We start from the raw sequence: 15,480 nt of genomic DNA on the forward strand, positions 1-15,480 counted from the left end.
ACATCTGGTTGAGCTAGAAATGTTGGCGAATTGATGAAGAAACACTTATTCACTCTTTCATATTAACAGTTTGTTTGCGGTTTGTCTATTCAAGATTCAAGATTTAAGAAGCTTTATTTATCCCAAGGGAAATTACTGTGCAACAGTTTCAATACAAAGATGGGAAAGGATCAGAGTAACAATAAGCATAAAAACATAAATCAGATCAAAATAAAGCTAACATAAAATAAATCAAACAATTAACTAGATGTGACAGAGTGCAACAGACATTGTGGTTAAACGTAGGTATATACAATATACAACAATACGCACCATGCAGTTTAGCAGCATATTGAAATAAAATAAGTACAAATCTATCTGTGCAAATGAATAACAGAATTAGATTGACTTTAAGAGAGAGAGAGAGAAAGAGAGAGAGAGAGAGAACATGAGAGAGGGAGAAATGATTTATGTGAAGGAAAAAAATATATCCAAAATGAACTAAAAAGGGAAAAGAAAGTAAAAAAATGTGAGACACTGAATACTATTTTAAGCATACAGTGTTCTGACAGAATTGCTTCACTTTAAGCTAAAACAACAGCAGCTATTATTAGAGTGACTCTGGTTGTTCATGACTCAAACTGAATAAAATGACTCTGCGTCCTCGAAAAAAGACGCCTGCAGCTGCTTTCTGGACCCTGACCTGCGCAGCCACAGTGATTCCTGTGTGATTTAACAGAGCTGTTGTTGCTGTTTGTCATAGTGGCATTCTGAAACCACCCGTATTTGCTCTTTAATTTAAATCAAGTACTATTCATCAGTTTGGAAGAAGTATTCAGATCTTAGCGCGAGAAAGTCATCACAGACACTCAGATCCTATTTCTTGGCAAAGCAGCAAATACAAGGTCTTTCATTAGTGAGTCATATGGTCAATCACCACTGTTTTAAGTCACTCTGTGATAGGTAGAAACTTAACAGACAGTTAACCAGATGAAAATCTTATTGATTACTTTGTGATGGGTAGAAACTTAACAGACAGTTAACCAGATGAAAATCTTATTGATTACTCTGTGATGGGTAGAAACTTAACAGACAGTTAACCAGATGAAAATCTTATTGATTATAACTTTAAAGATGTACTCTGTAAGATTTTCATCTATTTAACTGTCTTTTAAGTTTCTACCTATCACAGAGTGACTTAAAACAAAGGGGATTGATCATGTGACCCACTAATGAAAGCACTTGTTGCCTTTTTTGCTGAGTATTCTAACAACTGTGTCTGTGGAGACATTCACAAGCTAGATGTAAATAACATTCACAGGCCAGATGCACGGTTAGGTCTGTCAGCCTAATGATCAAAAATGTGACCAATGTGAGCAAGCGACGCGATACTCGTGTTGCAGGCGATTTAATCGCCTCCATCACTTTTGGTGTGAATGCACGGTAACTCATCACTATCGGTTTTGCTGCGTTCACTTGTAATTGGAAATCGGTAATTTCCAATTTGAGTCAGGCTTGTAGTAAGGGCAGACGTGTATACATACATACATATAGGGGACGGATCGAATAAAGTTCACAACTAAAAAAATAAATTCAAAGTCAACACACATAGTGACCGTGAACGTGACAAGATGGAGGCTCTGAAAGAACAGGCTCTAATGGCTTTTTATGAAATGTTGTTTTCCTTTAATCTGTAGAAAGATGTCTTGAAACATAATGTTGGTTGTTTACACACAATAATTTGATTTACCTCTCGTTACATGCTAAACGGTTGTCAAGCTATATTTCTCATAATTCTAGGTGGGGTGAACTGATGAAAATGTGTCCATAGAAATAAAGGGAAATAATCTGTGTATACAGATAAAAACAGATAAAAGATGTTGTTTCATGTCAAGTGAAGCAACATTTATGATTTAATCATGTTGTAAAATTAACAGGTATTCACGTTTTTTTACATTTGACTTAAATGCTGAATCAACATTGTTGTTGATCGGCTTACGATCTTACTGAATAATCCCTTTGTCACTAGATTTATCCAGCAAATAAAACACGGTGTCACCTGCTGTTTTCTTTCAGTTATTCATAAATTCATTCATTAATTCATTCTGAAGCTCTTTCCTACTCAAACATTGTAAGCTTTTGTGGAAAAGGGAATGTGACTGTTCATGTTTTTATAGCACATATTTACAGAATAATGTCACATATTCAGAAAATCCTCCCAAGTCTAAAAGTATGTTATTTGTACACTGATCATCATCATCATCATCCTCCTCCTCCTCCTCTGCAGCGAGAGGAAACAGCAGACTGATTTTTTCCGTTCCCACAGATCCTAAACTTTCCACAACATCCCAGAGGGTTGTATCAGGCTGGTTCTCATGGAAAATGGGCCACAGCGGTCAGACTTTTGTGACAATTAGGCTGCAGATCCACAGCTCAGATACTGGGACAGATTTAGAACGACTGGGAGAGCCCTGACGCCAGCTATCGTACTAATATTGTTTATGTTTATGACTATAGCGTTTTCCTTAAAGAAGCCTCCAAGCTGAGATAACAAGTTAAAGATAACAGGGGTGTTTATTGTGGCAGTGTAGCATTTGCTATCACAAACCTACTTCATGACCGCGTGCGTGTGTGCGAGTGTGTGAGTGTGTGAGTGTGTGAGTGTGTGCGTGCGTGCGTGCGTGCGTGCGTGCGTGCGTGCGTGTGTGTGTGCATGCATGCGTGTGTGGCCCATAATGAGATGAGTTGGCTGTTGTGGTCACTGCGTACTTCTCAAAGCCAAATATTCCCTTTGTGCCATCAAAAGCAAAACTTGGATATCATATCAAAACATTTTTTACAAAAACCAGGCTCACTTGTTGTTACTACTTGTTAATCAGGGATAGATGCTTATATTTTTAGCAATGAGCCCCTAGATATGATGGCCAAAGTACATTTTGGTGGTCAACATGTAAACTTATGTAAAAACTATTGAAGGCCACTTGACCAAATCTTCCTTAACTGTGACACTTGAACACTTGAAAAGAGATGAACAGAAAGAGAATATAATAGTTTCTTAATATATTGATAATGATGCTTTCCGTTCCCACACAATGGAAACATTCCACAACATTCCGTAATGTTGTGGAATGGCGGTTCCCATGCAAACGGAATGCTGAGAAGATTCCATCATGTGACCGTGGTTACGGTAGATAGGATCCTTATAAATAGACTCTTTGGTGTCATAATAGAGAAGTGACAGCTGAAACCGATGTGTTGTGGTTGTTTTTACCCTTGTTTTTATCCAGAGAAGGCTGATCAACATCTGCAGTGACTTTACGCTCTCCAGGGTGTATATACGAGCTTAAACTGGTCTCACGTGATCGCTGCCAATGAGATTGTGTCTGGTGCAGTCTTTAGTTGTTATTTTGAGCATGTTTTATGACAATGACATTAACAGTACAGTTATACCTGTATAAACTCAATATACAAATTCTCATGAATAAAACCACGAAATAAATATTACATGTTCGAAAAAAACTTCTCCAAAACGCAAATAATTGAACCTTATATTTCAAATATACAACTCAAACTTCAGTCCCAGTGCTCCTACATGTCTGCACAACCCACATATCCGCCTGTCAATCATATTTAATATAAACCTCGCCTCACATTCATCCCACCAACCCTTCCTCATCCCTGTAGCTCTTAAGAGTAATGTTTTCTTCTTAAATCTTGTTAAATTAATTTACAACTGGTATTGTTGTAATGTGACGTACAGTATCGTACACTCATTAGAACAACTACATAATGACGACAGTTTTTAAAGAGATGCATGGACATTAGGAGGGCAGAACATCGTGTTACAGTCTGAAAATCAATGTGACTGAATTAGGAAAAGCATCACACACACACGCACGCACGCACGCACACACGCACGCACACACACAGACACATACTGCTCCCTCAAAGAGTACTGAAGACTGATAGGAGAAAGTTAGTGTGGCTTAAACTCCATGTGGTGTGGAGTTGCCAGGTCAGCCATAAAAAACAGTAGCAGATGTTGTCCGTCTGTCTGTCTGTCTGTCTGTCCATCTGTTCCCTTGTGTGTGCATTTTACAGTACAGAATGTTGTGTTGTCATATTGTGACCTGGCCAATATATTGGTTATCGTATCAATATTGTGATATGAGACCGGATGTTATGTGGGATTTTGTTTATTTTCAAATCATAAATCATTTTAAGCTCTGTACTTATCAAGGTTGTATAAGCTGTTTTGTGATCATATCCACTTAATTTATCAATTAAAGAAAATGTATCAACAAGATGTCAGTTTAATTGAAACTGTGTGTCTTTACCTGTGCAGCGTTGGGTTATAAAGATACGATCAGTATGCCCACTTTGTATAGAAGACTTTCTTTTCTCTTCTGTTCTGGGTCAGTCTATTCAAAGTAAATCTGGCTAAGTTTGGTTCTTTTACTGGCTTTGTGTCAAATATACCAATGTCTGACTACAGCAGGGCATGCTTCTGCTGAGGAAAGGAAAGGGGGCGCAGAGCTTCTTGCAAGGGCGGGGATGAAGTGACGCGATCATTGTTTTGATTTGGTGTGTGCGTGTGTGCGTGTGTGCGTGCCTGCGTGCGTGCGTGCGTGCGTGCGTGCGTGCGTGCGTGCGTGCGTGCGTGCGCTCTCAGATAATACATATGCCCTATATAGAAATGCAAGTTTGGACTTAATTATGCACATTGCGCATAACTTTAAGGTGTGTGCGTACTGATGTTGTAATGTTATGTAACTACTGTGATGTCAGTTCGCTGAGCTCCTTGGCCTGCTTTCATATCCAGGCTTGTTGTTTTAATCCACAAGGTCGACACAGAGACACAACCTTCAACAGCCAGTCACAGGAAAATACACACACACACACAAACACACACTTGGTGTCACAAATCCGCGGGTTTTTGTTACATGTTTGGGAACAAAGAATTGTGTGTGTACTTTGTTTTAGTTAGCTATTTATTATATTCTTATTTACACTTTCACAGTGTTACTTTCTAGATGGTTGACAATATAATCCATTGGATGTATAATTATGTATAATAATGTTAAATATTCTTTAATTAAGTAGCCTTCGGAGCGCCTTTGCAGGAGCATATTGTTGCACAATCCACATAATAAAGGTCTTTTTCCATTACAGCTCAAAAATGCACTATATCGACCGCCATTTTGGAAATTGGGGAACTTTCCCCTCTAAAATCAGAATCTCTCTCTCTCTCTCTCTCTCTGTAGGACTCGTAACCTCTCTGGTGGCTCTCCCAGACCTCGACACACCAAGAAGATCCACTTCGTCAAAAACATGAAACAGTATGACACCAGAGGCAGCAGGTGGGACGCAAGCACACACACACACACACACACACACAAAGTTAAAGGTAAAAGTTGAAAGGAGCAACACAACACTATTCCACTGCTGCAGCAGAGTCAGAACTTCCAAGTACGCAGACTTACGCCCGTATGCGTGCAGTCACTTTTTGGCTCAGGCTTTTGTACACTGTTTAATAAAAAAGAAAAAGAAAGACACATTTTGCTTAAATAAGTTAGATGTTTTTGCTATGAGACCTGCGGAGTCGTGGGCAACGCTTTGGGGTTCCCTTTGTTTCTTTGTTACGCAGTTAAAAGAGGCTTAACCTGCAATCAAAAAATATCAAATCAATTTGTGATTAAAAGTGTATTAAAGTGAATAAAAAAAAATCTGAAAATGTTGGACATAGATGTTAGACACATCTCTATTAGCTGGTCTTGTTCGAAGTGACAGCTGTTAGTTAAGTTTTTTTTTATTGCAGAGTGGAAAGATTTGCTCTCAAACCTTTTCCGTTTGATTGCACAATAATGTAAGAAAAGTAACCCCATTCAATAGCTTGGGGACTAATGTGAGAATACAGGTTGTAGATCCCTTTTTAACTGAACTACAGTCAAAGCGACTTTAACTGCGATAAGTCCAACTCCATGGTCCTGACCATGTCCAACTGTTAAAATATCCCCAAATGTTTTCATTATAAACCCTAAACTGTATTTGTAAACTACTCTCAATGTATAGACATTAAAGGTGATGATTGTAGAATTTCCTTAAAGGTTACGTCTCAGTCTCTTTAACCAAAAACCTTCATAAACTCAGCTGACGTGCATAAGTTTGCGACCTTTTAGAGGAGGAACTGAGCCGTTGGTCTGTCTTCTGGAGCCTGGGCTGTGTCGTTCTGTCCGATTTCTTCCTCCATTGTATTCTATTCTTGTCCTTCCTCGCAGGGTGTATAAATCAGAGCTCTGGGTCAAAGGAAAGCAGGCGTACACATCAGATAATAATAGACTGGAGTGCTGATTGTTTTTAGAATAGATCCGGTTAAGAGCAGCAGGGCTGTTGTTTGTCGATCAGCCAAGTCACCGTGTCATTGCGGAGAACAGACAGCAGCTTACAGAGAAAAGTAGATGTTAGTGCTCTCCTGCCTCACACTCTGGGTCGTAGCCCTCCTTTGGGTCGTGGGAGATTTTAAATGAAGCATGAATGTGTGCATCAGTAAAAGTCCCCACAGCTTGATGGCTCCAGCAGCAGTGCTACAGTATCAAAGTAGGAAAATCTTTCAAATTCAGTGTGAAAATACTTTGACTTACTTTTATTGTACATATTGTACCTGTATCTAGGGATGGACGTGAGTGATCGATTTCTTGAGTAGTCCTCGTTTTGTGTGACCCGGGACACAAACACCTTTGATTTTTGGAGCCAACTCTTCGCCTCACCATCAGAGTGAAGTTGTCTGAGCTACATGATGGTGTTGCTGTGCAAGGCCCAGACGATACGGAGGGGAAAGCAGTGATGTTCAGGGCCGTAAGGTCGAGGCAATGGACACCGTCTTCAGGGAGGACTAGTTTGAAAATATGGATTGTGTCTGTGGCAGCAGCGGCTGATCCCTGCCACCTCTGTGCCAGAGGAGCGCCTGTTCTCCACAGCAGGACCGATCATTAACACAATGAGAACAGGAATTTAATTAGGTTTTCATAAGGAAACAGTGTTTTGAAGGTGTGGTTGTAAAAATCCATCCTTAAAGAGGAACTGTGACTGTTGTGATTGAGAATCAGCATTAGGTGTTGTCTAGGCTGTGTTGCTGTGCATCGTTATTCCTGCAGGAAGATGAGTTGAGTCTAGAAGGAGATTGGGAAAAACAAGTACTCGATTTGGCCCTCAAGGAATTTATGCGGTCCCTCGATCTTCGGAATTAACTCCTCGTGCCCATCCCTACTAGCATCAATTCTGATTATGGGTATGATTCTTAATGGACTCCCGTATTGGTTCCTGATCAATCTCTGTGTAGAAAAACGTCATTGAGCCTCCCTACTGATAAGCCCAGTAGACTCTGATTGGTCAGTTACTTCCTGGTCTCCTCTCAGCTCAACCATTACTGCTGTTAGCATGTAGCTATATGTAGTAAACAGTGGACTGTGGGCCAATAAAGCAGCAAATTCTACTGTCAAAAATCCCAAATAAGGCTTTATAAACTAAAAACAACACAATTGGACATGTTGTAGCAGGTGTGTGACCTTAAATTTTACAGCTTTCTCTGTTGCTAGCTCGTAGATACATGTAGTAAAACGCAGAATGTTCTACTGGAGCAGTGCGTCGCTGTACTTCATGGGCGTGCCCGGCGTGCTTTTCCTGGAGCAGATGACCTTTTTTGAAAATCCATGAAGGCTTGATGTCAGACCACAGAGAAAGTAGAAAAAAGTGTCTGAAAGGAGGCGTTGACAGCAGTCTGCATCCTGAACAGATCTGCTCATGAACACGTTTACTTCTTTATTTGAGACTTTGGTCGTGTTTAGCATGAACATCCAACATCATAACAAGATCTATATGACAGGAAATCAGGAAAAGCATGATAGGACCCCTTTAATGTTATTATCACAGGATATTTATCTCTGTCATGTATGTTTGACTTTTCGCCTTGATTATTTGTGTGCAATCCTTATCAGTATTCACACAACTCTCAGACACCTGGGTCCAGTTCCCTGTAGTGGGATTAGTCTGGTGTTTTTCTTTAAAGTGATCATGGAGTAATTAGGCCCCGGTGTTGTGAAATGTGTGGTAATAAATGGAAGTGTGTGGAGGGGACAAAATCCCCAGCAGAGTCACGTTTTTTTTTCTGCAGGACTGTTGTGATGCATCTGTTGTTTTCACTGAACTCCCTGGTGACTTCCTGCTCTCCACTTTCCCATGCATCATACAGTAGGGAACAAGCTGTGTGTGTGTGTGTGTGTGTGTGTGCGTGTGCGTGTGCGTGTGCGTGTGCGTGTGCGCGTGTGCGTGTGCGTGTGCGTGTGCGTGTGCGTGTGCGTGTGCGTGTGCGTGTGCGTGTGCGTGTGCGTGTGCGTGTGCGTGTGCGTGTGCGTGTGCGTGTGCGTGTGTGTGTGTGTGTGTGTGTGTGTGTGTGTGTGTGTGTGTGTGTGTGTGTGTGTGTGTGTGTGTGTCACAATCAACAACAACATTACGTCCAAGCTGATAATCTGTCTCCTGGGATGGATAGAGGAGGAGGAGCAGCAGCAGGGGACGAAGAGGACAGTGTTTTCCACAGGATGCGTCCAAATTTAAAGCAGTAATTTATTTTCAAAAATATCTCACATTGATGTCCAATTTTGAGTGATAAATCCATTTATAACACTGTTCTAAGGGCATCCCTGGGACGATGATCAGGATGATTTAGTCCAGGATTAAAGTGTCTTCCACTCACATTAAAAATGTCCTGTTTGTTTGAACTGGATCATGTCAAGCCTGTGAAATTACCCCAGTGTTTGGATTAACCGCTACCCGGGGCCTTTTAGTCTTTATTCTTTTTCTAAACACACTACAGTATGTAAGGCTTCACTATATGAATGTGTCAGTTGCATGTTTGAACCTTTTCAAACATCACATCCTGTCATTTAGTGTGATGTCAGGGCTTAGTGTGAACTGACATCCAATCAGGTCTCTTTACATCATAAATCAAGTGGAATAGAAACCTCGTGAAAAATCGTAATTTGCCTCTTGCAGGAATATATATAAATTTACAATTTTAGTATTTTCAGGCTAAATTTTCAATTTTCGACATCGGGATGCACTGATCCGATATTAAGATAGGATATCCGCCCCGATATTGACAAATTAGCTGGATCAGGTATGGGATAATTAGCAGATACATGGATGGATCCATGAAATGGTTGCGAGCGGCGCCCGTGCAGCATGCCGGTTGACTCACAGCCAACACCAGCAACAACTCCATACAGAGCAAAAACTCTGTATTCACTCAATATTCACTGAAATACAGAAACCAAGACACAAGTGTACAAATTAAAATGTGTTCACAGCGCTGTATCAAGAGCCTGTGCAAAGATTTTCTTTTATTTTCTTTAATAGTTACGAAAATGACAATAATGAATTGTAACTTAACATTGAAAATGCCATAGACAGGCTAGCGCGATTAGCATCTAGCCCAGTTCACGTTTTTCCACATTATGCTTTAATTGAGTTTCGCCGGTGGACATGTTACATATTTAAATCAAATATAGCTGGTTACTTATAGGAGAACACTAATAGCCGCTTTGCATTAACATCACAATAACTACAGCAAGTCTGAGTGGACAAACAACTCTGCCAACTCTCTTAAGGGGGCGGCCCGTTGTTATTTAAGTTACTTTGTTATCAGGTTCGGCTGCTATTTTTTATTTTGAATTCCTGTTTGTACTAAATATTTACAAATAAGTTACTTTTTTCTCAGGTTCAGCTGTTACATTTCATTTTAAGACGTTTAAGCCAGTTCACAATTCTTTATTTTAATTTTGTATAAATAACAGTTCAGTACATTTGTATCTATGTTTTATTTGTTACATTTTGTTTTACAACGTTGGGAAAGTAATGCCACCCTCCGCAGCACGTTTTGCGATCAGGATTTGTTCCTTTTTCTTTAAAGCTTGTTTTTCTTACTCGCTCATATAGTTTAATCCAGGTTATGTAACTACTTTGGTAGATTTACTGCTTTGTCTGCCAGTGTTCTGATTAACAGAACTGGTTGATGTCTTAGTTGGATTTAGCCAAACGTGCTTCTGTTCCCTTCTGACAGTCTCAGGATTGATGTTGTTTTTTCACTGTGGAGCTCAGACTGTGTGTGTTGTAATGTGGAAGGCTGTCAGGGACATTTCAGCTCCATGATTTGAGGTCTGCATATAAGACTAGTGCGCTAAGTACACGTAGAAGAGAAAATGACTCATTACAGACACGATACACTCAAAGATAAGTGTGTTTATCTCTTCACACACTGTGAATCATCTCCCAGTCTCTTTGGTGCCCGAGCCAAAGATAATAACTGTCAACATTTTTCCTCCGAGACACAAACCAGGCGAGCGACGTCCACAGGGGTTTATACTCCCGAGGAAACCAGATGGTAAATATGCACACGTATACTTTGTTCCATTAAAAGCCTTTTATAACATGCTGTCGTTGAGCAGAGTCTCTGGTAAATGTGCAGGTGGGTCAAGTGTTTGCATGTGGTTCCAAAAAAGTGATGGTTTTATATATTGACAGTCACGCTGGAGTTCAGCACTTCCACTGGATTTACTTCCACCTGCTGAAAATATTCTGATGTAATGGCACCGTGAGATTCTGACAGATGTCTCTCACGTTTTCAGTACAATTTTATTTAGTGTGAACTGGAGGAAAACAGGATTTTCACCATCAACTGGACTCGCTGTTGGCAAAAATATCCTGCCTTTGAGTCATCAAAGACACTTCTGAGTTTTAGGGCGCGCTCACACTGTCCTCCCGGACCGAGACCCGGACTTTAGGGTACTTGCCCCCCCTCCCTCTCCCCCCCGCGCCCCAGCCCCGTTTGTACTCACACTACCTGGGCCTCGGCCAATGCTTCTTGCTGTCCATACGCCTTCAAGCCGTAACACGTCACACGCATTGATCGCGTGTGTGTGGCTTTGTTTACAAATCTTTCCATAGACCTCGGAGTTTTTGTGCGTCTTGTCGACTGTTTTTGAATATTTTCATCCGACCAAATCTGCAGTAAACACTCCACCTCTGCACCACACCAACATGAACCTTTCACCGCCATTGTTGTTGTTGTTAAATGTCCGCGCATGGTCCGTCCTTCTATTTACATGTCCGAACAGGCGGACATAACGCTACTGCCGTAGGGCTCGTGCTCGCGCTCGTACACGTGCGCACGCTCGTGCTCGTACATGTGCAAACAGCTCCGCTAAAGCCCACCTATTTCAAGCGGGCCGTGGCGGCCCAGCTGGCCCCAGTTGAGCGCGTAGCGGGTGCACTCACACTACTTAAAGGTACTAGACTTTAGCTGAAAAACCGGTTTTGGCCGCGGCCAGAAGGACAGTGTGATCACGCTCTTACAGATGTAGTCAGGTGTCAAAAACAACAGTTCAAGTAGAAAGCCGTGTTCAAAAGGAAAAAAACTAAATTAACTCTGTTTTGTTCAATTCTGATATATATAAATTTAGTTTTGTGATTGATTTAATAATATTACACAACCAGAAAGCATAGAGATACATGAATCACAAGTGGGAAGAAGTATGCACTTATTTAATCCCACCCTCCTAATCTCCATAATTCATTGCTCCTCTCCTCTGTAATACATTGATTTTATTTATTTATTTTTCCAAACTCAACCATTTTTTTTAACTTTACTTAACAAGTTTCTCATATATTCCTATCCTGTATATTGTATATGTATGAATGTATTTCATATTCATTTAATTTAATCCAAAAATATAAACTTATTGATGTATTTTAGTATCTAAAATATAAATTCTTTGGATAAAGAAAAATAAGTAAATAAATTAGAACGAAGAAAGGGGACATGAAGAGGAAAGCAATAGAAGTGTGAATGCTACACAATATGATGAATAGACACTTTATTTATGAGAGGTGGCTTATTGTTTAACTAAATTGAGGATTTTTATTGCACATGGAATAAATGATGAATTTTATTCCATTACACCTAATATTCAGAAGTCTGCGTCTTTATGTGAATTAATATCACGATTCATTGTCATATTCACCGTCATCTTTTCTCATTAAATGCGCCTGTGCTCACATGGGGTGTACTGAATTGTAACCCCTGTATCCTGATGCTCTTGCACATACTCAGCCCACCGTAGGACAGATGCTCTAACAACATCTCCACTAACGTGTGTGTTCACTTGTCTTGTCAGGATCGTGCTGATCTGTGCAAAGAGGTCTCTGTGTGCCGCCTTCTCTGTTCTGCCCTACGGAGAAAGCTTCTACCTCAGGTAATAAACACACACACACACACACACACGTACGTATAGGTACGCACAGAAATGATGAGGGAGAGGATGGGATTTACTCACTGGAAGAAGAAGAAGAAGAAGAAGAAGACTTAGGGAGGACGACATGATTTGAGGACATTTTTGGGTCTCACACACGCACACAAACTTCCTACCAGATACACACTTGCATCTTTATAGACACATTTACAGATAAACATGAAGCACATTGCCAGGCTCTCTTATTCTCTCTGACTCTAACACACACACACACACACACACACACACACACACACACACACACACACACACACACACACACACACACACACACACATACTGTATAAACACAGCTGAAAATACAGATGTTATTACAGTTATGTAATCTTCTCCTAATCCCTTTCCCTCTGTCACATTCACACACACATACAACTGCAGATGGTAATCTACAGCAGCCTGTGTGCATGCTTACCATCACGTCACACTCAGGCCCCACACACACTTATAGTCAGTACACAAAGATTATTATTATAACAGCGTATTATTGTAAACACACGTAATAATTGCTCCGTCTCTCTCTCTGTTGTGCACAAACACACAAACATTCATTCAGTTGTCGAGGCGCCGTGAGTTGCTCTTCCTGGTATTTCTTTTTTTCTCCTTGCAGAGGAAGTGAATTCAGGCATCACATTTCCACCTTTATCTCATAGCAGATTGCTGTGGTTTGTAAGTGTGAAAGCAGCAGAGCATGTGGGTGTAAAGGAAGTGACCTTCCGCTCACAGGACACCACACGTCCCACTCTTGTCACCTTAAAATGCCCCAGGCAGGGGGACACAGGAAGGAAGATGACACTTTGCAAAAAAAAAACGTTTATCTACATAGTTTTGACTGTAATCATCTGTGTGCAGTTCATATGTTAATGTCTTTGGCCGATACAAATATATAAATATTTTGTAAAATGCTGTATTTAAACTTGCCCTGTGGTAGATGACCTGTCCAGGGTGGACCCGCCTCACACCTGATGTCAGCTGAGATCGGCTTCAGCCCCCCGCGACCCTGACAGGGACAAGCGGTTGAAGATGGATGGATGGATGGATGGATGGATGTATTGGAAATAAATGGCTTAGTCTTTTCTTCAAACTGAAACTAGAAATCTGAAGCTCCAGCAGAAGCCCCTAGAACTTGATTTGTCCAGTTAATGAACAAACATTAATAGAAATGCAATGATTAGTCTTATTAATTGTTTAGTCGCCAACTACTGTATTTTGTGTATTTTGGGTTCTTTCTCAAATTCTGTGATTCCAGCTTTTTAAATGTGTATCATTTCGGGTCATCTTTGAGTTGTGAACAAAACAAGACATTTGAGGAAACACTGATCCACATTTTTCACCGTATTCGGACATTTTATTGACCAAAAGAACAAATGGATTATTAATAGAGAAAATGGACAACAGATTAATTGATAATGAAAGCCATCCATCTTCAACCACTTGACCCTGTCGGGGTCGCGGGGGGCTGGAGCCGATCCCAGCTGACATCAGGTGTGAGGTGGGGTCCACCCTGGACAGGACTGCAGTCTATCACAGGGCACATAGAGACGAACAGAGACAGACAACCATTCACACCTACGGGCCATTTAGAATCATCAATGAACCGAACACCTGCACGTCTTTGGACTGTGGGGGGAAGCTGGAGAACCCGAAGAAAACCAATGCAGACACAGGGAGAACATGCAAACTCCACACAGATTGGCCCCAGCCGAGATTCGAACCAGAAACCCTCTTGCTGTGAGGTGACAGTGCTAACCACCACACCACCAGCGTACCGCCCTGATAATAAAAGACCTAAAAATTAATAATAATTAGCATATAAACACAAAGCGCAGCAGCAGTTGTTGCAGCTGTCAAGATCGTTGATGTGGCAGAATAAGACCTGATATTAGTAAACCTTGCATGCGGCATTCATCATTTAGTAAGTTAAACTGTGGTTTAGGCAAATCCAGTTACAGCAGGGCAGGTGTACACAGGGGCGTTTGTAAGATTTTAGGACATTCTTGGCTTTAATGCAATCTTGCAACTTATTTACGTTCATAATTTTTTTTAATTACAGTGTGCTTCCATTTGTGTGATTATTGCTGTGTCTTCCAGTCACCTGAACCACTCCTCTCTCTCCCCCTGTCTCCTCAGTGACCCTACGTTAAATCACCCCAGGAGGAGGCACTCGTCTGGTAACATCTCCACCACTCTGGAAATGCTGCCGGGGCTGGAAGGCTTTCAACTGGACACCTACGGCAGGGTAGATAAACACACACACACACACAGGAGAGAGAGTTCAGATCCTATAAACTCATCTCTCTGTCTCTTTCTGTCTCAGTCGGTGTCATACGCCCAGTTCCTGTACCCCACTAACGCCCTGGTGAGACAGAAGCCATCGTCGACCACCGACCTGACGCTGCAGATTCCTGTGTCGAGGAGCACCCACAGCATGCCGGGCAGGAGCTGCCCACCCAGCAGACTCAACAGCACTGTGGGCCTGGACCTGGGTACACACACACACACACACACACACACACACACACACTCACACTCACACTCACACTCTTTCTATATTTTGAATTGTACCATTTCACCAAATCAGATCTACGGTTGATGTGTTTCTGCATTTATACTAAGAGGGAGAACATTTAGTGTGTTTTACATAGACATGAATAACCCATTCATAAGTTTATGATCATATTATGGACATGGTGTTGACACGCTCAAATGCATAAAAGCAATAGTCCAAAAACACTGTCATAAACGGTTTAACTGGCCCATGTAAAGACACTCTGTGATACAGGAAGTAGAGGCAGAGGGGTGTGTTTGTGGCTGCGCAGAGAGAAAAAGAGAGAGATGGGAAGAAGAGAGAGAGCTTCTGCAGCTGTGCTGGAGTGTCGTCTTCTGTATATTTTAAACAGATGTATATACTGTATGTACGTATGTACACAATGTGTGTCTCATGCTTCTGCTATCTATAAACACACACACACACACACACACACACACACACACAGGGGGACAGAGCCCTTTATTAGCCTCTAAACCTTCCTCTCTAATCCAGAACCTTTCAGTAACACAACACAGCTGTGTGTGCGTGTGTGCATTCTCATTGTCAGCGCATTAAATACCGCCATTTTGTCAAAGACCTCTGTGTTTGATA

General features: G+C 41.2%; 1 protein-coding gene across 1 annotated transcript in view; it reads left to right on the plus strand.

Moving 5' to 3' along the window:
- The window catches only part of cables2b (Cdk5 and Abl enzyme substrate 2b), a gene marked incomplete at its 5' end in the record, with an annotated part of 49,332 nt that overhangs the window by 23,390 nt on the left and 10,462 nt on the right, over positions 1-15,480 (plus strand). The window contains 4 exons of the mRNA XM_083920458.1: positions 5,244-5,339; positions 12,207-12,284; positions 14,469-14,577; positions 14,656-14,824. Coding sequence (XP_083776584.1) covers positions 5,244-5,339; positions 12,207-12,284; positions 14,469-14,577; positions 14,656-14,824 — 452 coding nt within the window. The remainder of the gene's footprint in view (positions 1-5,243; positions 5,340-12,206; positions 12,285-14,468; positions 14,578-14,655; positions 14,825-15,480) is intronic.

This window comes from Echiichthys vipera (genome assembly GCF_963691815.1).
Source record: "Echiichthys vipera genome assembly, chromosome: 9".
In the NCBI taxonomy this organism is placed as follows: Eukaryota; Metazoa; Chordata; class Actinopteri; order Perciformes; family Trachinidae; genus Echiichthys; species Echiichthys vipera.